This window comes from Miscanthus floridulus, chromosome 8 (genome assembly GCF_019320115.1).
Source record: "Miscanthus floridulus cultivar M001 chromosome 8, ASM1932011v1, whole genome shotgun sequence".
Lineage (NCBI taxonomy): Eukaryota > Viridiplantae > Streptophyta > Magnoliopsida > Poales > Poaceae > Miscanthus > Miscanthus floridulus.
The window spans coordinates 140,059,875-140,085,258 of record NC_089587.1 but is presented as its reverse complement, the minus strand read 5'-3'; the positions used below and the strand labels follow the sequence as shown (position 1 = coordinate 140,085,258).

The 25,384-nt window shown below is 44.0% G+C and overlaps 1 protein-coding gene and 1 non-coding gene across 2 annotated transcripts; one reads left to right on the top strand and one right to left on the bottom strand.

The window, feature by feature from the left end:
• Positions 1-7,598: 7,598 nt before the first annotated feature.
• LOC136469938 (uncharacterized) lies at positions 7,599-8,402 on the bottom strand. Its single transcript, XM_066467948.1, has one exon. The coding sequence runs from the start codon at positions 8,400-8,402 to the stop codon at positions 7,599-7,601; it is 804 nt and encodes a 267-aa protein (XP_066324045.1).
• Positions 8,403-24,523: 16,121 nt separating this feature from the next.
• Positions 24,524-24,630, top strand: LOC136478570 (small nucleolar RNA R71). Its single transcript, XR_010764294.1, has one exon. It is a non-coding gene; the product is annotated as a small nucleolar RNA R71 (small nucleolar RNA).
• The last annotated feature ends 754 nt before the right edge of the window (positions 24,631-25,384 follow it).

Sequence of the window (25,384 nt, the reverse complement as noted above, 5' to 3'; positions counted from 1 at the left end):
CTTTAGCCGATATCTGCCTTGTGGAATCAATAGTCCCAGCCTTCCTAGCTCTGTCTGAGGTGAGTACTTTAAAACTTCCTTTTGGAAAGGATGAAGCAGCCATATTTGTAGGGAAAGGATGACCTTCTATACTCATATTACCTTTCTTCTTTTCTAGTCCTATCCTACCCTTTTCAATAGCCTTTTGAATAAGATCTCTGAAGACTCTGCAATCATTGGTATGATGAGTAGTAGAATTATGGTATTTGCAATATCTTTTCTTCTTGAGCTCTTCAGCCAAAGGTATTTTATGATTCTCTGTCAACTTAATTTGACCTTGCTCCAACAGGTAATCAAAAATCTTATCGGCTTTAGTAATATCAAAACTATATGTTTTATCATCCTTATCACCAACTGCCTTAGATTTAGCCCAAGGTATAAACTCTGCATGCTTCCAGGCCCAATCAACAGCAACAACCTCATTGACAATCTCTTCTTCACTTTCACTCCCATCATCATCAATTTCTTGGATAATTGGATCAAGACCAACTTTTGCAGCTTTTGTGGTTTATTGAAGCGTGTATACCTGTATTGTGCATCAATGCTTGCCAATTTCTTAGACAATGCTCTAAGATTTGGGTAATCAATACCAATCTTTTCTCTAATCACAGGCAACAAGCCTCTGATTGCAATACTGACCACCTCTGCCTCTGAAAGTGTCAAAGAATAGCATTGATTCCTGACATCTCTGAACCTCTGGAGATAATGACTTCTAGATTCACTGTTCCCTTGCCTGACATCGACTAAATCTATAATGCTCTTCTTTGCCACCCCTGAATCGAAGTACTGATGGAATTTGTTTTCTAGGTCTTCCCATCCCACAATAGAATCATATGGCAAAGATGCAAACCATGAGAAAGCAGGTCCAGACAAGGATAGAGGGAAGAACTGTACTCTGAATGCTGGTTCATCAGATAATTCTCCAAGCTGTACCAGATATTGGCTAATATGCTCCAAGGTTGATGTAGTTCCAGTTCCATTGAATTTAACAAAGTCAGGCATTCTGTACCGTGGAGGTAACACCACATGATCATACCATGATGGATATGGCTTTCTGTAGGTAATTGTTGAATTCTTTGGTTTCAAACCAAATTGCCTTTGCACCATCTCAGTTACCTGACTCATCAACTCATCCACCTGGTTCATCACAACATTCTGTCCACTTGAATTGCTCCGGTTCTGTTGTCCAGAGTTTTGACTTCCTTGAGGAGCACCTTGATACCCAGGATTTTCATTGGCATCCAAAGTATAGTATTCAGATACATAATGATATCTTGGAGGAAGCTCTCCTGGTGCAACTCTTCCTTGATAAGGCGGAGCATTGAAATCCCTGACGATTTTTTTATAACCAGGAGCAAATTTTGCAGCCGATTGACAAGTACCATAGTTAACCATCGGCTGTTGCACAGAGTGCTGCCCTCCTTGCTGAGCACCTCCTTGTTGCACAGATGCTCCTCCTGATGCCTGACCGCTATTACCTGACATAATATTTGTCGTAACTTTAGGACCCATATTATGATTTGGATATGCCGGTCCTTTAGGTTGTGTCGCAGCCATACTCAGAGCTTCCTTCATAGCATTTGTCAAACTTGTCAAGAATATTTCATTATGATTTGCAAGTGTTGCACTCATAGCTCTGGTAATGGTCTCATACATTGAATGCCTAGCAGCAACTTCATTAGGATCAGATTGTCCATCAAGGAGCACTCTGGGCAAATAATTCCTCTGATATATTTTGCCTTCATGATCTTTAGCATATGACAATAAGCATTTGTCTTGAAATTGCTCCATTGCCTCAGTAATCATCTTACGCGTCTCTTCAGGAAGTTCTTCCCAAGTTATGTTGAGAATAGACTGAGCAGACTGATCGTTGGCGGAAGAAGACATGTTGACGATTGTGGTCCCACCGAGCATGCCAAAAAGTGTGTTGACAGAAAAATGTGCTCCTATGCCAACACACTTGGGAGGCCTGCAGGATCGTATGAAGCAAAAGACTTCGAGATTCCCTAAGCCTCAAACTAGCCGGATCGGGTGAGAACGAGCTAAGGTGTGCCAGTCAATTTGACCCTGCAATTGACAAGGAGAAAGAAAATATCAAATCGTGGAACCTGCCGGTTTGTTGCCAGAGTTCCAAAATATATGGCCATAAGATAGCCGACAGTCAAAGGAAATTGACTAAAAAGTCAACTCCTAACAATGTAGATCATATGCTGATAATGGTAATATTAGAACGGCTATTCAGATATGCAGTAAATAGAACAAATAATCAGCCGATCTAACTTAGTTGATATGGGTATAAAATCCTACATGCATAACAATAACCAATCTAAAGCCAACGGATCGACTAAACATGCTGAGTTACTAATTGCTAACAGTGGGGTGTCTCCATGCAGCCATAATAACAATCAGATCGACAAAGAAGCTTAATTACTAACAGTGGGGTGTCTCCATGCAGCCATAATAGTAAACAAGCTAAATTGCGTCCAACATGCTCAATAGGTCTATTAGTCTTAAACTGATACATGCGTACACGTTATGGGTAAAAGCATAACTGGATAGGCTATTTAGCCGATACAGGGTCCATGAAGCACAAACGAGATCTATCTGTCCAATCGTAAATAGATCTAAGATTAAAGCAAACCTGGTCTAATAATCCTGACAGTGGGATGTCTCCATGCAGCCATAACAAGACACCACAAATAGCTCGAATGCACAACATGTAACAATCAAGATCAACAGATTTGCTGATACAAGCCTGAATCGACTATTTTGATAGAGATAAGCATATAATCATACAAAACAATGGATTTTAATGATATTTGGAGCTAGCAATCTGTCAATCTTGATTGGGCAATGATATTGTTGTAACAAATAAAACATTAAAAATATGAACAATATCGATAACTTAATGAATCTACTAGATTGCCAAATCTAATAGAGCCGATAACTAGCCCTTGTCCAGGTTAGATCTGCGTCCACTGGATGACACTCAATCTAACTTAATATAGAGACGTCCACCGGATGACATCAAAGCTTAAACAAGAACCGGTGTTCCGACTTAACGAAACGGCTATGATCTAGCATGCCCTGCACCCACCGGATGGTACTCGAAACATGATTGAAAGCATAACTGACCTGCGCCCACCGGATGGCACCCGGCCGAAGCTACGTTACTCCTACTCCTAAGGGTTGACCTGAGCCGAAGGGTTGTTGTATTGATTGTGTGAATAATCTTTTACAATAGCCGGGGCCTCATTATTTATAGCCCGGAGTGAGTCATAGTTAGACACGACTTGGTTACATATATGGAAAAAAGATAACGTGGACTCTACTCTTTCCCTTCTAAGAGAGTCCGACACGTCTTTAGCTTCTTCGACCTTGATACGAATCAATTGCTGACGTATTTCTCCTCAGTCGATCTCTTTCCATATTAGCCGATCCTCCCAAAACCGGCTGTTTGAGTCTGACACCTGGACCCGCAGATACAAATCTTCTTTACCAAAATCTGGTGTCAACAGAAGTATTCTACGATTGTCTCTAGGTTCATGATTCTTCAAAACAACATAATTCACGATCCAGGCCGGTTTTGAAAATTAACGAGATATCTAGGGGCCTGTTTAGTTCCACCCCAAAACGCCAAATTTTTTAAGATTCCCCGTCACATCGAATCTTTGGACGCATGCATGAAGTATTAAATATAAATAAAAAATAAAACTAATTACACAGTTTAGACGAAATCCACGAGACGAATCTTTTAAGCCTAATTAGACTATGATTGGACACTATTTGTCAAATAACAGCGAAAATGCTACAGTGCCCATTTTGCCAAAAAATTCGGATCTAAACCAGGCCTAGGTAGATGGGCTAAAACATTGAGATTCCAATTGTACACCAATTTGATACTTAGATATACTGACATATACATGCATGGGTCGTGCTGCAACGGCCAGCATGGGCAGAATACTGTGTAAAAGGAATAGTTATTGTCTTTTTTTTTTGAACCGATGATATATGAACAATTAGTACAATAATGCTAGCCACAGAAATTGTAAGAACCAATTAATAATTGAATTGAATTGATGCTGATTACAAATTTACACGCGATATGATGCAGAAGATGTATATATCTGATTACCGCTACACCGTTGGAATTCCTATGCACGCGCACGTAAATCGACGGGCAAACGTTCCCATGGCGTCCCCCATGGAGCCGGCGAAGGTGTCAATAGCAAGGTCTTTTCCGCACCTGCTTCCGCGCTGCTTCTTGTTGGCGCCATTGCCTTCGCTTTCCCCTTGGAGTCGGCACGGCAGGCAAAGGTGTGCACGTTGCACGGGGTGCACTGGTACGACCATGGCGCGGGTCTGCTTGTTCCGCTTTGGCATTGACGGTTGAGGCAAGTGCTTCGACGCCGCCGGCGGCCGTCATCATGGTGGTGAGGCGGCGACAGCAGCGTGATCTCATGCTTGTGCAACTCGGGTCGGGGACCATGAGCTTGCGCGACACGTCGACGCAGCAGCTTGGGTGCGCGGAGAATCCGTGGCAGTCATGGCCTCCATAGCCGCCGGTCCGGCGGCTGCGGACGTACGCGAAGGCTCGGGGGTCCAGGGCTCCGGCGCAGAGAGGGTGCAGACGGCGCCGCGCACAGGGTGCCCGGTGCCGGTGGTGGAGAGGGTGAGCGGGTGGCTCGGATGCGCGGCGTGCGCCCAGTGGGTCTCGATCGTTTGCTGGCGGTGGAAGCAGACGTCGTGGATGAAGAAGCCGGACGCGCACCGCTGGTGCTGGCATTGGTATGCTGCACGCCCGTCTTGCTTGATTTCTTGCCAGCACATCCTGCAGGTCACCTTGGTGGTGCTGAGGTCCTTGCTCTCCGCGCGCTTGAAGCGGTGGCCGCGCTCAGGGTGCGCGAAGTGGGAGACGGACTGGGAACCCCCCATGATGATCTCTCGGCGTTGTTCTCGTAGCTAGCTGTGCGCGCGTGGCCTTAATTGGTTGCTAGAGCTAGCGTTGGGTATGTATGTATGTATATATATAGATGGGATCTGCTGTGGATCGACATATATATGCATGGTAGGGCTCGGTCGTCGTTCTTGTGTGACTTGTGAGAGGAATGGACGTACGCGTGGATATAGATTCCGCCAATTCCATTTGGATCTGCCTCTCTGTAAGTCTGTAATTAAGGAACGCGGGCATGGGGCTGGATATCGAGAGAGCTCGGCCTGGCTCGGTGTAGCTCGAGCTAGGGCTAACGAGCCAGCTCGGCTCGGCTCATTAATATTACGAGCTCGAGGACTGGCTCAGCTCGGCTCGTTTGCGAGCTCGAGCTGGCTCGTTTAGCTCGTGAGCTATAAAAAAAACTAGAACATCCATGTCTATAATAATTGATGCCACATCAATTCTAGAAGGTGACGTTCATCATTATGCAACTATACATGATTAATACATATCAGGTTCATCAAAAGTATCAATTGATGGAAAGACGAAGGTGAAGGCAATCTTTCTTTTCTATGGATGGAAAGATGAAGGAGAAGGGACGTGACTCTCACGTTCACAAGCCATGGATGGAAGGACCTAGGATTGACCGGTTGTCTCAGTGATGGGCTTGCTTGCTGGGTCTCCCTTATGGACCTATATTCATGGTTATGGGCTGCTAGGCAACAGCTCGTGAGCAACTTGCGAGCAAGATCGAGCTGGCTCGTTAAAATAGTCGTGAAAAAGTTAAAACGAGTCGAGCCGAGCCAGCTACGAGTCGAGCAAGTTGGCAAGCCGTGAGTATTTTGTCCAGCCTTACGCGGGCAACAAACATGGCTAGCATCACACTCGATCGAGACGATGGGCAAGGTAGGCGCACACTAGTTCTCCAGAAGGCAACTTTTTGCTGGATGAGTCGTTGTCCTCCTCCTCCCCAGTCTCCTCATCATGCAGGTTCAGCCGTTCTGCATGCGTCGATGCCGCGTGCGTGCTTCTGCTTAATTCATGGAAAGGATGTACTGTACGTGTGGACTGCGTCACGTACTGGTGCTGTTACTGTCTACGAAAAGTCGAAGAAGACGACGCTGCACACCACCCCGGCCCCTCCCTACTTGGCCCAAGGTCAAACTCACATTAATCACCACTTATTGGTACCCCGCTTACTTGCTAATATCCCGGCCCCATTGCCTCCTCTCAACAAACAACCCTACGTTATTAGTTTGTCTTTATATATTATCTTTATCTAGCATAAATAAATCAAACTAATCTGTTCATAATTAATTTCCATTTCGAATATGAAGGGACAGTCGAGAGAGATCACGAGATATGCACCCCAGCCAAGCAGCCAAATTAAAGTCGATGTGTGTCAGCCACTTCTGCTGGAATATAATTGATCTCTTCTCACACCGCATCTGTGTCCAAGTGTGTTTACTTGCTTGTCCACTATATGTGAGAAGACCGTGCATATCGATGCAGCAGAAATAGATACTAAAGTTTCCAAGTTGTGGTTGAATGTCTCCATGGTTACGCGCCTTATGATTAGTTGTGAACTTGCCATTATATATTGTTTCATCCAAAGTTGGTAAAACTTATCTATCATGATGTGACATGTGTGAATATATATAAAAACAGGAGCGATAGTAATCAAAATGAAATAATATAGAGACAGAATATTAAAGATACCTAGTTGTAATGACACTTGTGTGGAAATTAAAATCTTACGCGGTATCCTGTTCATCTTCGTTGCTTTAGGCCGTGTTCTTCCTTTGTCTTTGGAATGAACTACTCTATGATATGCAAATATCCAATAGCATTATGGCGCACAGTCTCATCCTAGAAACTTGGATTTTTTTTTCTATAGCTATTAGTTAGGGTGCAAACCAAATAAAATGGTGATGACAAGAATTAAGGAACAGGAAAAAGGTAATGGTTTCTTAAAGAAAACTATGCATGTCCATAATGAAGATAGGAAGAAATGTGACAGGGGATAAGAGAGAGAAGACAAGTGATTAGATAAAAAACTATTTTGAAGAAACCATACATTGGAAATATATATGATTTGTTTGTTTAGCTACTAGTATGTCTTGGTAATTAAGTATCTTATAGCAGTGTAAGTGCCCTAACTTTGTTTGTTCATATGGGCTATGGCTTGCGTATTCAAACTGTTCTCCTTCGAGTAAAGAGAAACACAATTTTTTTTTTTTTTTGTGTCTGAGGAAAAAAATAACGGTATTGATGTTGTTCTCCGAATGAAAACATTACTAATTGGGTTCCACCAACATAGAAGCAGTGGCTTTGTTATCACTTATTATCAGTAGCTAATACTAGAAAAATTTAGGTAGATATATATACTTCAAACTTTACCTCTTTTTTTTTAGTAAAACTTCAAACTTTACTTACAAATTTTATGGTTCTTTCTTGAATTGCAGAAAACTAGATGGTATATATATACAGTGACTCGTCCACCAAATTTACACATATGGGTGTATACAGTTATTATGCATAATATTTCGATGGAAAAAAACATTCATTTTGCAATCACACTAGCTTGTTCAAGAACTATATAAAGTTTTCTGCTAGACTTCTACGATCACGTTCGGTATCTGGGAGCAAGTTCCATGTCGGCGGGGTACAGCTGAGTGGCCGGGCATCCCATTCCAGACAAGAACCCACAGAAGAACACCCCGGCCAATTGCCCAACACAGTGCACGGCTGCAGGGTCGACGTCGCAGCACGGCAAGCAGCAGCACCGCACGGTGCTACCGCCGTTGCCGAGCACGCACGCGAGACAGTACTCCTTGCCGGCGCACTTGGTGCACTGGTACGACCACGGTGCGGCCTTCTTTCGCCCCGCGGTCGTGGCCGCCGTCTTCCCGCACTTGAGACATGTTCGCCGCGGCCGCGCCACCTCGCCGCCGCCGTTCCCTCCCGCAGCCGACGACGGCGGGCGCAGGACAAACCTGGTGTTGTGCTCGTGCAGCTCCGGCGGCGTGCTGATGCTCTTCGGGAGGTCGCAGCAGCGCGGGTGAGCGCTGAAGCCGGCGCACGTGCTGCTGCGGGCGCAGCTGTAGGCGACGGTTGGCGTGCCCAGCGGCTTGGCGCAGAGGCTGCACGAGAGGCAGGCGCGGGTGTCGGCGCCGAGCGTGAGGTGGTGCCGCGGGTGCGCGAAGTGGCGCTTGAGCGTCGTCGGGCGCCGGTAGCAGGCGTCGTGGAGGACGACGGCGCAGCCGGGCTCCGAGCAGCGATAGGCCGCCGCGCCGGTCTCCACGTTCAGGTTGCACATCCTGCACGGCGACGGCGGGGAGTCGTTGCGGCCGACGCGATTAAAGCGTGCGCAGTGCTCGGGGTGGGAGGGGTGGCCATGGCCGGATACAGATGACAGAAAAGCCCCCATTTCTCTGCCGCCGCCGACGACGACGAAGAACCGGCTGATGGTGAGCAACGCTGGTTGCGGTATGCAGCAAGTCAGCAACTACTACAACTAGAATTAGGGTACGACTGCGCGAACAATATCCACGATATATATACGTGTAAGTGTTGGCATGCATGACGCATATGACGACTTGGCACTGCATCGAGATATATGCCTCTGCGAATCGACGCGTATATTGGCCTATATGTTTACCAAGACCTGCTCCACACGGAAGCAGAGAGGAGCTGCAGAGTAAGGCGCACTGGCGCATGCAGAGCAAGCAGTACAACGACGTGCCCACACGATGACACGAGACAGAAGTTTCTTCTTGCTCTCCTTTACCAACTTTAGCTATAAATAGATAGCTATATATAGACACTGTTAGTTAGTTACTCCTTTCGTCCTAAATTATAAGTCATTCCAAAAACCTTAAAGAGTTAAAGTTTTTTATTAAATTTTACCAAATTTATATAATAAGATAATAACATATATGATACCAACTAAGTATTATTAGATTATTCACTACTTATATTTTTATAGTATATCAATTTGATATCATAAACTTTTGTGTTTCTCTATATAATTTTTTGTCAAACTTGAGTTGCTTTGTGTTGAGACTTGCGGTCTCAGACAGGAAGGAGGTGATAGGGGTCTCCGACCAAAGGGCGCTGCTCTTGGGCGGAGGCTCGACAAATATGCTAGAAACATGCAACAATGGGAAGATGACACGTGGAAACTAGGGTTTCATCAATTCATTCACCAACCAACCTGAACAGTTACAATCACCCCCTATTTATAGGGCTCAACCACCGTTTCACACGGATTACAATAGTACCCCTCAACCACTACAGTACATTCTAGGAATATTCTATCACCGTTGTGCAGCCTTGGGGGTATTTTTGCCTTGTCTTCACGCGATGTCCTCTCGTCATGGGCCTGTACGACCGGAGGCCCATCAGAACTTGGGGCGCCACATCCGTCTTGGGCCTTGTCCCTCTAGTGGGCCAGTTGCTTCCGGCCGTCTTGCTTCGGCGCCGGAGGTCCCTAAGGCCCACCTCCGCTAGTTCGTGGCGGAGGTCTCCATTGACTTCTCTGCCCCTGGGGGCACCGGTGCGGGCTAATGTCTCCGCCTTGCTAGCCGGAGATCGCGGCCGTGCACCCGTGTGACTCACGTGAGTCCGCGCTTAGTTTCCTGCAAACATTTAGACAAAGCTGGTACACAGTAAGTTTTAGTCTGAGGCGACCTCCGCCCTACGGTTGGAGACACCTGCGAAAAACAAGGTCGGAGGCCTAGTTGTGATCTCATAATACAGCAATTCCTCTCCAAACACAAGACTGATACGAAGTTAACCTCAATCTAGGGCGGCCTCCGACCAACAGGGCGGAGATGCCTACGAAAAACACAGTCGGAGGCCTGGTCGTGGTCTCATGTTATAACAGTTCTCCCCTTTTGAGGCCGCGGTCCGGCCGGACGGGACGTGAACTCAAAAAGTCCAGACAAGAGGTGACCAGGCCGTGGTCGTTGTTTTGAGGGCATCTATCTCCGCCCCGAGATATGGGGGCTGGCCTACGGCTCCTTCCCCCCTGGCCCATTCTGACCTGACCGTTGGCCTCAAGAGCTAGCCGTTGGCCCGCGACATAGCCGTTGGTCACAGAACTCGAAGCATTGCTGATTTGAAACGGCGCACCGGAGATGACCATTGGGGGATGGAAGGCGAACCGCCTTTGGGCTACTATATAAGGGGGGGGGGGTGGCGGACGAGTCCCCCCATCCCGTACGAGCTCACTCTTGCTTTCCACTTCCCGCACTTGCCCACGCGCTCCCTCTCCCTGCTACGCCAGAGCTCTGCTTGCTTGCCCCGTGCCCGCTTCAGCTGCGCGCTGTCTCCACCCTGTTTCACCTTTGGCCTTGTTGATGGTAGTTATCAACAAGTTTCAATTATCAATTAAAAGCAAGAGAATGGCATAAAATGAAATACCTACCTAGTATATGATTTAAACTGACAGAATTTCATAAGTTTTGGTGAATCTGTGTTTTACAGGGACTATACAGGAAAACAACCAAGATTATTGCACAGCCGGAGCTAGAAAACGTATTATATCGCGGGAGCAACACTAGAAGACTCTAGAAGACATGAGAGGGGAGCCACCCGAAGGAGGGGCCCACCTGTCAGGGACAGGGTTTGGCCGAACCAGGCCCTCCTTCGACCGAACCCTGGTGGGTCCCACTTGCCAGGGGCTTCCTCTCATGTGTTCCACCGCCTTTGAGGATGCATCTCCACCGTACATTGAGTCGGTTTGATCCAAGGGCTGCGGTTCATCCCTCCAGGCTATAAATTTAGAGCCCCTCCCCCCTAGGTAGGGCATTCCTCTTCATTATTCAGGGTAGAATTTAGAGCCTCCTCTCCAACTAGAAACCCTAGAGGTATCAAGAGTCAAGCTTCAAGAGAGATTAGCTTTTATGTAGTCTTCTACCAAAGATTAGGGCTAGTCTTCCGAGATAGAGAGATAGAGTAAGGGTAGAGTCTTGGTGGAGTTGCCGGCCTGTCGGTGCCTTTGCCATTGCTGTACCTACGGGTTCAAGTTTCCCTGGTCCGGAGCTTGATCCTGAGGCTTTATTGGTATTCCGCTTCTAATTTGAGTAAGTAACATTGTTATTATTGTTCTTCCGGTTTATGACTCTTTTGAGTGCTTTAATCTTGGTAGCTCCTTGATTGAAGTGGTAATATCTAGTGTAAGCGTGGCGCTTAGACTAGGGTTGCTCGTAGATACAACCTGCATTCTGGATCAGTGGTGATTCGTGTGGGTGACTTATAGCCTCATTGATTTTTCTATAGTCCACCTCCCGTCTGTAGGCACAATAGGACCTAGTTACTTTGGGAAGCATCCTCTGCTGGTGTCTTTCCTTAGTAATCTCCCCATTGGAACAATCATATCATAGCTTGCAAGAGTTAGATCTGTAGAGACCTCTGTTGGATCCTCTATATCCCTTCCCTCACATCCTTGTAGTTTCTCAAGGGTCTAAGCCAAGACTTAGTTATTGTCACACTATCTTCCTTGCGGTAAAAATATAAATAACGATACCTGGAATACTCCCGGTGAAGTGCTACATCGGTATTATCCGTGCGCTTGCGGATCATCCTATCTTCTTAGTGAATTATCCTTGTGCATAACCAATACCAACAAGCATTTCTGGCACTGTTGCCGGGGAAGATACGGTTGCTGAAGAGTAACTTTGAAACTAGCTTAGCCTTGTATTATACTTTTATCTTTTCTGTTTTTATCCTAGTCTTTTCTACCCATTTTTGTGTTCATCCTTATGGATGCTCTTAATTCTATTCCTATCCATCAATATAATGCACCCACGGAAGCTAGCCTTAGGCCAAAACAGTCATCAAAGCCTATCCTAACACCAGCCTATGAGCTACGACCGTGCTTGATTGCAATGGTCCAGAACCAATCTTTTTCAGGAAAGGAAGATGAAAACCTTTATATCCACCTACAAGAGTTCGAGCAGACCTGTGACTGCCTTCGCATAGCGGGCATGTCAGATGAAACTTTAAGGTGGAAGCCTTTTCCTTTCTCTTTGAATGGAAGAGCTAAACATTGGTACAAACTAACCGTAGAGAGTAAGGAGGGAGATTGGAGAACTCTTTGTTCTAGCTTTTGCTTGGACTTCTTTCCTGATAATGAATCTTTGGCCTCATCCTAGGAATGTTTTAACCTTCTTATAAATTTTGGTCCAAATCTATCCTTACAAGACCACGTTCTTTTACAACATTTTTATATGGGTCTTAGTAAGAAAGCCTCTAAATATCTCAACTTAGCTTCAAGAGGATCATTCTTGCACGTTTCACCAACGAAAGCAAGAGCGCTTCTAGATAAAATCCTAGCTGACAAACCTGAAGAACCTCCAAAAGAGATCCTATTAGAGGAAGAACCACAGACAGCTAAATCTGAACTTTTGCCATTACAAACATCTACTGTCCCAAATATTGAGCCATCGGAAAAGGAGATAATGCCAATTCCTAATTTCTTGGTCGATATTGAGGATAATCTTTTTGCCGAATATGGAAACACCTCGAATTATTCTTCAATAAGGAAGCCCCAGCAGTCTAAGAGACTATCACACCAATTATTTCCTTTAGACCCTGCTGAGGAAGTTTTCCTTAAAAAGACAACTAAAGAACTAGTATCTGTCATTAGCAATGAGTGGCTAGAAGAATCAGAGCTTTCCTTTGATGTGATTCGCTTAGATTCACCTTCTGTCTCTCTTCATTGCCAAATTGATAGAGAACCCTTTCAAGCTCTTTACAATCCAGTTGTGGGTGTTAATATCATGTCTGCATCAATTGCTCATGATTTATTAACGCACATGCTATTGACCCCAACAACTAAATTATTAAAAAGCCCTTCAGGACACATCATTCCTAGTTTGGAAATTCTTTATGTGCTTCCAATCCACGTGAAAAACACCATGGTACATTTGAGCTTTTATATTTTTGATATCATGGAGTTTGATGTGTTGATAGGACAACCGATTGAAGGGCTTCTTCATGAAGGAAAGATAGGGAAAATAAATATTCAACTTGGGAAAAACTTTAAAATTCCCCTGTCCATTTCTCATTCTTTAAATGCTAAGACAGAGCCAAGTCTTGAGTCTGATTCAATTGTTGAGGACAAGGTAGCATTCCTTGAACATTCCCTAGAACCTGATCTAGAGAAAGATGCTAACTTTTTCATCGAAGAGGAAGATGATGAACCTTTAGATCCCGAACCTCTCGAGAAATTGCTAGAGCCACCTAGACCTCCAATTGAGCTTAAGCCTTCGCCTGCCGGTCTTAGATATGCTTTTCTGAATAATGATCCAGAGTCTCCTGTGACCATTAATGATAAACTCACTCAGGAAGAAACTCTCCGCCTCTTAACTGTCCTAGAAAAGCATAAATCTGCTTTTGGCTATTCACTCCAAGACCTAAAAGGAATCAGTCCTGCTCTTTGCACCCATCGCATTCCTACGGATCCAAATATCACACCATCTAGAGAACCTCAGTGTAGGCTTAATAATACGATGAGGGAGATTGTTAAGAAAGAAGTCTTGAAACTGTTGCACGCCGGGATTATTTATCCTGTGCCGCATAGTGAGTGGGTGAGCCCTGTTCAAGTTGTGCCTAAAAAGAGAGACATGACTGTTGTCAAAAATGAAAAGAATGAATTAATTCCACAAAGAACTGTCACAGGATGGCGTATGTGCATAAATTATAGAAAGCTTAATAAGGCAACAAAGAAGGATCATTTTCCGTTGCCTTTCATTGATAAAATGTTAGAGCGACTTGCAAATCACTCTTTCTTTTGCTTTCTTGATGGGTACTCTGGTTATCACCAAATCCCAATCCATCCTGATGATCAAAACAAAACCACTTTTACATGTCCATACATAACTTATGCTTATCGAAGAATGTCTTTTGGACTGTGTAATGCACCAGCTTTTTTTCAAAGATGTATGATGTCTATGTTTTCTGATATGATTGAAAAATCATGAAAGTTTTCATGGATGACTTTTCTGTTTATGGAAAATTTTTTGATGATTGCCTTGAAAATTTAGACAAGGTTTTGCAAAGATGTAGAGAAAAGCACTTAGTCCTTAATTGGGGAAAATGTCATTTCATGGTTAGAGAAGGCATAGTGCTAGGACACCTAGTGTCTGATAGAGGAATTGAGGTAGACAGGGCTAAAAATTGTAGTAATTGAACAACTACCTCCACCTGTAAATATAAAAAGGATTAGAAGTTTTCTTGGCCATGCTGGTTTTTATCGCTAATTTATTCAAAACTTTTCACATATTGCTAGACCACTTACTAGTCTTTTGGCTAAAGATGTTCCCTTTAATTTTGATGATGCATGTTTGCAATCTTTTAATATTCTTAAGAAAGTACTTATCTCTGCACTAATCATTCAACCCCCTGATTGGTCACTAACTTTTAAATTAATGTGTGATGCTAGTGATTACCCTGTGGGGGTAGTTTTAGGACAAACTAAGGATAAAAAGCACCATGCAATTGCTTATGCTAGTAAAACTTTGACAGGACCACAACTTAATTATGCAACAACTGAAAAAGAACTCCTGGCTGTTGTTTTTGCTATTAATAAATTTAGATCTTACCTTAGTGGGAGCTAAAGTAATTGTTTACACTGATCATGCTGCTCTTAAATATTTTCTCACTAAGAAAGATGCTAAACCACTCTTGATAAGATGGATTTTGCTGCTCCAACAATTTGACTTAGAAATAAAAGATAAAAAAGGAGTAGAAAATTCTGTTACCGATCACTTGTCTAGAATGCATTTTGAGAATCCACAGGAACTACCTATCAATGATTCGCTACGGGATGACACACTCTACCGTATCAGTCGAGCCGACCCCTGGTACGCAAATATTATTAATTTTATGGTTGCAGGATATGTACCACCAGGGGAGGACAAAAGAAAGCTCATTCATGAGAGTCGTCGCCACATATGGGATGAACCGTACCTCTTCAGAGTATGTTCAGATGGACTACTTAGAAGATGTGTACCCACGGAAGAAGGAATTTAGATTATAGAAAGATGCCACTCATCACCATATGGAGGTCATTATGGAGTATTTCGAACTCATGCAAAAATCTAGCAAAGTGGATTCTTCTGGCCAACCATGTATGAAGATACAAAAGATTTCATCAGGAGATGTAGAGCATGTCAGAAACACGAAAACATCAACTCAAGGGATGCAATGCCACTCACTAACAACCTTCAGATCGAGCTCTTCGATGTCTGGGGTATTGACTATATGGGACTATTCCCAAAGTCAAAAAGCTACGAGTATATCCTGGTGGTAGTTGACTATGTCTCTAAATGGGTTGAAGCCATGCCATGCAAAGCTGCTGATGCTAGACACTCCAAGAGGATGTTTGAAGAGATAATATTTCCAAGGTTTGGTATTCTAAGGATGGAGATTAGTGATGGAGGATCACACTTCATTGACAAGGGCTTTCAGCAGTACTTGTCAAAACATAAAATCCATCACAACATTGCCACTACATATCATCCTCAGACAAGTGGCCAGACAGAGACATCAAATAAATAAATCAAGAATATTCTTCAGAAAACGGTCAATGAGATGGGAACAAAGTGGAAGGATAAACTACCCGATGCACTTTGGGTGTACTGAACTGCTTATAAAACGCTGATCGAGATGTCACCTTATCAACTTGTCTATGGGAAGACCTGTCACTTGCCTGTTGAGCTAGAATTCAAGGCTCACTGGGCAATCAAGAGATGGAACATGGATTTAGAAGCCTCTGGAATAAAAAGAATGATGCAACTCTCTGAACTAGATGAATGGCGAGAAAAAGCATATCACAACTCCAAGATCTACAAGGAGAGAACAAAAAGGTGGCATGACAAGAGAATCAAGAAGAAGAGCTTTGCCCCCGGAGATGAGGTATTACTTTTTAATTCCAGGGTTAAATTATTCAGGCATGGAAAACTATGAAGCAAGTGGGAAGGACCATTCACGGTGATCAATGCCTCGTCACATGGAGCGGTAACACTTCAAGATGATGAAGGTACGTTATTCAAGGTAAATGGTCAACGCCTTAAAATATTTTTAGAGCCCATAAAAGGTCCCGAATTTTTGGACGAGGTGGAATTCTTCCCTCTACCTAGTTTCGGGCCTTTTTATTTTTAATTCTTTATTCGGGGTGCGTGGGTAAGTTTTTAGGAGTCAAAATGTCACGAGAAAACACCATGAAAAAGGGGCCCACGAGAGGAGCCCGGCCCAATTCGGCCGAACTGGGCTAGGGTTTAGCCGAACCCCCTAGCACCGCCTCGTCGCCGCCTTTTCGCTTCGCGATCCTTCCGCCGGAACCTTCCAGAAAATGGATATTTTTGATAGATTCGATCATTTTTCGACGCGGAGATCATTCGGGATAAGATTTTGACCCCTATCGCAAGCCGCTGACCGCTATATAAACAAATCCCCTACTGGCATTCTATCTCATTCCCTCAAGTCTTCCTCTCCTCCAGCGTAGAGCTCTCCATTCTTCCAATTCCCATGGCCGACAACAAGCAACTCGTTCCCTTTGGGATCGACCTCAACCAGCCTATCGTAGAAGAGCCTTGCTTAGACATCGTGCCTGTCGAAGACGATGTCCCTCTTGCTGCCATCCCTCCAAGAAAGCATCCTCGGACCTATGGGCAGTCCTTCTACGCCTAAGTTCGTCATCCTGCTCTTCCCGCGCCGTCGGAACGTCTACTCCTTGAAGATGCTCCGCCGAAGGGCCCGATCATCAAGCTACCGAGCAACGTCAAGCTGTTGCTGCCCAAGCCCAATGAGACATGCACGGGAGTGAAGCTGGACAAGCTGGGACAAGTCCTCTGCACCAAATACACCATGGAGAAGCCTCGTCCATCTTTTGATGGAGTTCGCATCCATCCTTCCAAAGTTAGATTCCTCCCGCCGAAGGACGTCCTGAAGCAGCTTCTCCGTCGTCAGCGAGTCACCAACGCAGATCTGAAGAATGAGATAGAGGAATTAAAGAAGATCATTAGATCGGTAGAAGCTAGCCATCGTCTTTTGACTAATACGCTCATTAAGACCAATGAAAGATTAGACACAACTGCTGAAAAACGCAAGAAGCTAGAGGCTAAGGTCGACAGCCTCGCTAGTGTTGGTATTTCTTATATCTATTGGATAATTCCGCAAGTGCACAAAATATACTACTGTAGCACTTCACCTGGGAGTATTCCAAGGTATCGTATTTATTTTATTCCAAGGGAAAGCGATAGCTAGAGATGATAATAAAATAGAGATCCTTGTATCTACCTCAACTTAGCAGCAACTAGTGTAAGGGGGTAAACGAAGTATGATAGGAAGGGGATGATTCAAGAAGAAACAAATGAGATAACTAGTAGAGTACAGCTAGGTGGGAGGACAACGAGTGAGAAAGGTTTCCTGGGATTCAAACTCTACTCCTGTGATCTTAACTTAACAGATAGTTGAACCAGATATATAGAAAGCTACCTTACTACTTGTATGCTAGGCGATAGTCGAGAAAGCAAGGGATATAACCCTTGCTAAAGAGGCTATCCTATTATTGGGGCCTTATCTTTTAAGAACTTGCCTAACAACACGTGGTGAGACTCTAAAGACCATACAGGGCTATCACCACCTGCTAGCGCCCACAAACAATCCGTGCAGCAAGCGATAACCAAAGGTAAGATCTAGCCTAAGCACCTCGCTTACACTATTTCTTACTACTCTAATTGTGTATACAAGGCAACTAGAGCACCCTATGAAAGGCGATGATCGCATACAAGAGTTGGTTATAGGAGAACAATCTAATATAAGCAACTATAAGATAAGAATAAGTCACAACAATACTATTGCAAGAACAATATTGCACAAAGTAAAGACTTAGTAAAGTAGAGGAAGAATGATATATATTAAATAAGTAAAGTCTTACAGGAAAGGAAAGATACAAGAGCTATACCAGACTTTTCAGCAGACGACTACGGAAACCCTGAGCTAGCTCGACTCAACTCTAACTCCCACACTAGACTAGTACTACTACTAAGAGAGTGGAACTACACTAATCTTCACTTGTACTTGAATGAACCATGCCTTGAGAGGGTGGAGGCGGCCTCTATTTATAGAGGAGGTAGAGGGGGTGCCACGTCAGCGATCCGTGTGCTTCCCATCTCTCCACCCTTGGATAAACTGTCATTGAAACCGACTCAAATGGACGTCTTGGATTGATCACCATGCATGGAGGCATGCAGAGAGGCGGTGGAGCAAAGCTAGCCACCTAGAGGTACCAGGGGGTCGGCCGACCCCCCTATGACAGGTGGGCCCCCCTCTGTTGCTTCTAGATGTTGTCCCACATGTCATGGAGTGTGATTCTTGCTTTGGTTAAGTTTTGATCATGTCGGTTTCTTTGATATGGGCCTATGGATCCATGTATGAGCATCTTCCACCATTGAATGAAAACACAATCTTGATCTGAGGGCGGAAATTGGCTTTGGAGCACTTCACATAGATCATGCCTAGTCAGTGGGCCCTGGACCACCCAAAGGGCAGTCGGCCGACCCCACTTTGGGGGTTCCAGGGGCCCACTTTCTTCCATATTGCTATCTCCTGCATAAAAATACTTAAGAGTACAAGTAGAACCAATTATTGATAAAATATAATCATGCCTTGTCATTCTTCCTTTGATTATGGTGCTGTTGACGGTGTTTTGAGTATGTAATTTTATATCATTTGTACCGTCAATAACATCCCCCAAGCTTAACCTTTGCTAGTCCCTAGCAAATAATTAGACTTAGCTTTTATGGATCAGGAGTTGCTACAATGTTTCACATTTCAAGGGTACCATGTGTACAACAAAATTCTTCTCTTTGAATGAAAAATTTGGCTAAGTAAACTCACCCATATTACCATAGTCCTTCATGGGGCTTATGTGGAGCTTAAGGTAGGAGTACAGGAATGTAGCATACTTACCTTGCATATGTTGCTAAGCCAAATCCCGGATCCGAGGAGAGAAGTGTCATACTCTTAGATCAAGATGTGCAAGTGTGTGAAAATATGATGGGATAAAAATGCTCCTTTATTTGATATGATCTCTCTCTACTATATTATTTTGAGACATGGCTATCATTTTCTTTTTCTATGAGCCTTCATGTGCTGACATTTTTCTTTTTCTTTTCTTTTAATACTATGGACCTTCATTTGTCCAAATATTTTTTTTCTTTATTTTTGCATAGCCTTTTGTGTCTCATTTGCTAAATCATATTTAGAGAGATTCTACAACTTAAAGCATGGAGCATTTATATGGTGGAAATGGATAGCATATTTCTGCATACTTCCAGTGTAGAAGCATCATATATATGTAGTGTGTACGTGATCTTGATCTTGGGAGCATGATAAGTCTCTCAACAAGGGTCAACAAGACTTGACAAAACTCAATACAAAGTGAGTAGCCTATGTGGTAAGTCTAGAACATGTAAGAACATATATGGCTTTGGTAGGAATTTATCAACATTGAGGAACAATAAGATTTTAGCATTTTCTTAAAAATAAATCTCCGATAATCATACATGCTTGGAATAATATTATAGCAGCTCTTGTCTCACTATATCATATCTCACAACAACTTAGACTTAGTTATAGCACTTGCAACCCACAAAGTTTTCAGGTTCATGATGGTTTTATGTGAGGCAAGTAATCTATACTTAGAGAGATATCAAGCTGTAAACTAAGCACTAGAGCAACTATTCATCATTTCTATGAGAGAGATAATTATACATGAAGCATAAATAAGCAAAAGGAAATATTTTTTGTCTTTTTATTATATTCATTTTTTTCTTTTTTTAATGCTTAAGACAATGATTAAATTAACGAAAATAAATTACAAAGGGAGAAATACTTACCTGAGTGGGGGAGAGAATCTCCCCCAAGCTTGTCCTTTTCATGGTGCGGGTGGCGGGCAGTGCGGTGGATACTGTGGAGCATGCTGTGGTGGATATTGTGGTGGTGGAATTCCCTGTTGGGCATAGAATCTTGCCCACTGTCTGGCACTGTGCTCATGGATGGCCTGGATGCGTTGTTGGTTTTGGACTGTGATGTTGTGGAGGGCCTCATGCCCAAGTCGTATCTCACCAAAGCGGTTGATGAGTAAATCCGTGTCATGACGGTTCACCTGGCGCCCTGTTTCCTGCGAGGAAGACAAAGAAAATCTGGCACTCCTTGAATGGCGCCTCCCACTGGAACTGGAAATCTGCATGGCACTGGAAGTTCCTTCATCATCACTGTCTGCTTCCTGCTGTCTTGCTCTGCCACGTGTCACTGGACCCGCAAAACTCCTACGTCCTCCTAGTCTTCCCAAATCAGGTATTAATGGGTGGCCCCCATATAATTTTAATTGTTCGCATGGCAAGGTTAGTCTAGAAGAATCACGAAACTTAAACTCAATTGTTCCGTTGGGGCCACCCGCAATTATATGACCTTGATTAAAATAGTAGAAGGACAGAATTGTTCTGGATGTAGTGATAAAATTTCTATACCCGTTAAGCAACTCAAGGTTCATGCAAAACATGGTGATTATTGAGGTAAAGTCAAAGGACCCCACTCTAGTGTGTGCTGTCATCCAGTGGTCTACCATGGCTTTTACAGGTGATACGCGAATTTTATGTACCATGGCAAACAATAATCTCATATCAACATTCCTAACAATACGTATATCATCTCTAGGGAATAAAGTGTCCCCTATCCAACGATGCATGAAGCGTAAAGTAGGATTGCAAATGTGACTAGTGCGTGGTTCATCACAATTATTTATTCCAGTGATCTCATGCTAAAATTCAGGTTTATGGAATGCACGTGTAGCATGTTCAAGATTTACAGAGCAATTAACAAACCAAAGGATTCCACTAAAATGTTCCCATTCCATGGTGTATTCTTGATTAAGCATACGGAAGTAAATATTTTCTCTAGAGGTTTGGACAGTGCTTAAAAATTCTAAAGTGAGAAGCCTGCTACCCGGATAATTAGTGAGATCCCAGAATTCTTCCCACCCTATGGCACCAAAAACAGTAAGGAACTCCTCATCCATACCTGTGCGTTCGAGGAGTTGAGGATCAAATACCTTGGTATGTTCGAAGACCCGGTAGCGGATTTTCACGAGAGTGACAAGCTCGGCGAGAGTGAGCCATAACCTCGTCTCTTGATCTTGTATTTTCTGGGGCTGATTATCTTCGTCTTGTTCTTCATGTACTGGCTCTTGATGATACTCATAGCCCGTGTACCTCTCTGGACTTGTCGTGGGCAAGGTTGCCCCGGAGACTTGCTCGTCTTGTGATGACGAACCCCGCAACTCGGTGTCTTGTGAAGTACGTAGCTCAGTGTCATGCTACGATCCTCTTCCATGTGAGCTAGATGCGCTCCCACTTAAGAGTGATCGTGCCTTCCTGGCTGCGGTCTTGAGTGGATTCTTCATGTCTGCACACTTACGAGAAGACAAAGGCAACTAGGACCAAGGATTAGCATTAGTTGCTCAGCTCTTAATTACCTTGTGTCTTGCTTCGTGCTCCTTGGATGGTTGAACAAGCTTAAAATATACTACTAAAAAACTGAAAATATTTTTGGGTTTCTTTTAGGGATGAAAGAAAATAATTAAACGAAAGCTTAACAAGGCTAAAACTTGAGAGAGAGAGAGAGAGAGAGGATTTGAGTGTCGAAATTCTATGGAGGTTTTGGAATGTGGGAATGAGCTCCTCTGCATGTGAATAAGAAGCCAGAGGAAGGAGAAGTGCTGGGGGGTCCTAGCTATAGTCGACCGACCCCTCTCTCTCCTCTAATTGCAAAGTGACAAAGGTGTGAGTCTGGTGGCTAGATTCCTTGCCTGGTGGTGCACTCACATGTGCAGAGTTTTCACCTCTCACTCCTTGCTTTGGATGCTTGCTTAGAGAATGGCATAAAGGAGAGTATGATGGAGTGGAAGAGAAAAGAGGAGGCAAGACATGACCCAAGGCTGGTTGGCTACTTGCTCATGAATATTTTACGGGAGGAGTTTGCCTTGATCATGTGTCTTTGGCTCAAGAATTAAGCTTAGGAAAAAAAACTTCTTTCATGATTAGCAAAGGATGGTTGTTAAACTTGCATGGATGGAATCTACGGGAGAATGAGTGAGAGACAAGGATTGGATGTATGTGTCATGAGCTCATTACTCTACCCTCCTAGGCTCCTATTCTTTTGCTTTGGCAGGGATTCTCTCATGCAACTTGATCATGTGTAGCAAGAAGACAAATGCATGGTGGGTCTTGGAGTGGCCACCTTTGCATGTATTTAGCTGGTTCTTGGAAAGATTATCTTGCCATGAGTTATTAGAGGAAGAGAGAGAGAAGGAGGATGATGGAGTTAACCTTCTATGGAGGTATGGTCGACCACCAAAGTACCTCAATTTAACAAGATTTCCTCCTAAACTCTCTTCTAATACTTAGCATTAGCATGCACAACAAGATGGGAGGGGAAAGGGTCCCTAGGCCAGTCGGCTGACCCTACCCTGACCCCTAACTGAGGTGCTGCTCAGTGCTCTATATCTCTAGTGACCAGAGGTGTTGGATGGGTGCAGAAGAAAATTTTGCAAAGGCCAAAAGCTGTCATGTATGGATCATATAAGGATCACCTACCCTACGAACTAGCTCTTTTTTCCTTTGTCATGTTTTTGTTGATTATTGAACATGGAAAGCAAGAGGATCAGAGCAAGGTGGCTGGTGGGAGGCACCATGGTGGGGTCAGCCGACCCCACGTGGGAGCCCAACCAGCACCAAAATGTTGTATCAAGATAAGCCCTATGTTTTATTAAGTCTAAGCTAATCAAAGTCGAAATTGGATTAAGTAGAAATAAATGGTAGAATTTATTTGATAGAAATACTAAGTACAAATAAGTGAAAAAGTTCTAGCTTACTTACCTGGGTGAAGATATTTTACCATTAGGTCCTTGGAACAGAACCTTTTCCTTGTGCCGGTTGTTCCATCATGATATTTGAGCATTGCCCAAACTTTGGCCTGAAGTGGAATTTCTCCTGAGTCCCGTTGATCGTGAATTGTATTTCTCCTGCTCCCACGTCAATGTGTGCGTTGGCGGTGCTGAGGAACGGTCTTCCGAGGATGAGTGGAGTTCGCTTGTCTACCTCCATGTCCAGTACCATGAAATCCACGGGGACGAAAAAGTCGCGTATCTTGACGGGGATGTTCTCAGCTATCCCCGCCGGATAACGGACTGACTGATCCGCTAGCTACAGACATATTGATGTAGGGGACAAAATAGTGTGATTGAGTTTATCGAATACTACCTTTGGCATGACACTGACGCTTGCTCCCAAGTCGCACAGTGCATGCTCGAAGTATTGTGTCCCGATGGAGCAGTCAATGGTGGGACACCCAGGGTCCTTCTTCTTGAGCGGCAGTTGATTTAGTATAGCAATGCTACACTCTTTCGTCAGTTTGACGACTTCCGCTGTTGGCAATGGGCGTTTGTTGTTGAGGATGTCTCATAGGTACTTGGCATAGGTAGGAACCTGCATTGCATCAAGTAATGGAACATGGACATATAATTGACGGATTACCTCAACAAATTTCCCGAATTGTTCATCGGTGGATTGTTTCCTTGGTTTTGGAAATGGCAGTACGTTGGTGTCGTAGAACTCGTGTGGCGCTGTCTTTCCGTGGAACTTGACGTTGATTTCTTGAGATGGCAGCTCTTCTTCTTCAGTCTCATGTTCCTTGTCTTTTCTTGCGGGTTTTCCTATCATGTTAGGATGTGGTGGATCGCGAGTGGACTTACCTCCCCTCGTGGTTACCGCATTTATATTTAAAACATTTCCAGGTTTGCAAGAATTTTTAGTTGGATCAAAAGATGGAACAGAAGCAGCAAGTTGAGCTAACTAAGATTCTAGCATTTTATTGAAGCTCAATTGATCCTTAACAGAAGAAGCAAGATTATCCATCTTAGCATTTAATGTTGCAAGAGCCTTGTCATTAGCTATCAGCCTTTTATTCATGCTTTCATTTATTTTAGCTTGATTTATGACAAGATCTTTTAATGAAAGCTGATTGCTTTTGAAATTACTAGAACCAAAGCTTTCATTACCTTGAAATTTGGAGTGTGACGTCCATTTATTTTGTTGAGGGCGACTTGTGTTGTTGTAGACGGCGTGCACCTCCTCATGATGTCTACTACAACCTTCGTTCTATTGATTGGTACGTGTAGAGGCGTAGTGTTGGATGGCTTCTCGATCCTTCTTGATGTTTGCACGTTCCTCAAGTTTCTTCAAGAGAAAGTCCATCTTTTCAGAGATAGCATCTACCTCATGAATGGCATGCATGCCTCTCTTCTTAGGTTGGAGTCGTTCTTCATTCCACCCTTGATTTGTCACCATCTTCTCGATCAGATTCTTGGCTTGTGTGACATTGAGTGAAGTGAACGCTCCTCTTGCAGTAGCATCAAGGAGACTACGGGTTGTATGGGTTAGCCCATGGTAGAAACCTTGAATCAGGAGCCATTCCTTAATTCCATGATGGGGACATTCCTGAATGTACTCCTGGAGATGTTCCCATGCTTCGGGAATCGTCTCGTCTGCCTATTGTTGGAAACTTGAAATCTTTCCTCTAAGAGCATTGGTTTTGCCCATCAGGAAAAATTTCTTAAGAAATGCATTAGCACAGCTCTCCCAAGAGTTGACGTCATCGGGATGAGCATAGAACCATTGCTTTTCCTTCCCAAGCAAGGAGAATGGGAAAAGGCGACGACGGATGGCGTCTGCTGTGACTCCTTTGATGGCAAAGGTGCCACATATCTCCACGAAGTGTTGGAGATGTGCATTTGCATCCTCATGGGGCTTCCCATAGAATGGATTGGCTTGCACCATATGGATGAGTGCTGGCTTGAGCTCAAACTGGGCATCCCCCAAGTCGACCATTGGTCCCGTGGCCATGTGAGTACCCGACAAAGCCAAAAAGTCAGAAATCGGTTGATGAGCCATGGCCGAGCTGGATGTTGGTGCAGGGCCTCCCTCCTTGAGTGATTCCAAGAGTAAGCTAGACTTCTGAGGGGAAACTAGACGACGTCTAGAGTTCCTTCGGAAGCTCTCAGGATTTTCTAGTGTTGTTGCTCGAAACTGGAACTCACTCATGCAATGCCTTGCTTCACAATAAAGAGAAACAGAGGCAGGGGTAAGCCCCTACAACTAATTGGCAACTAAATTGATGGTAGACTCCGGATTCGATCTTATTAAAATTTCTAGGCTATGCTTTCCCCGGCAACGGCGCCAGAAATGCTTGTTGGTATTTCTTATGTCTATTGGATAATTCTGCAAGCGCATAGAATATACCGCTGTAGCACTTCACCTGGGAGTATTCCAAGGTATCGTA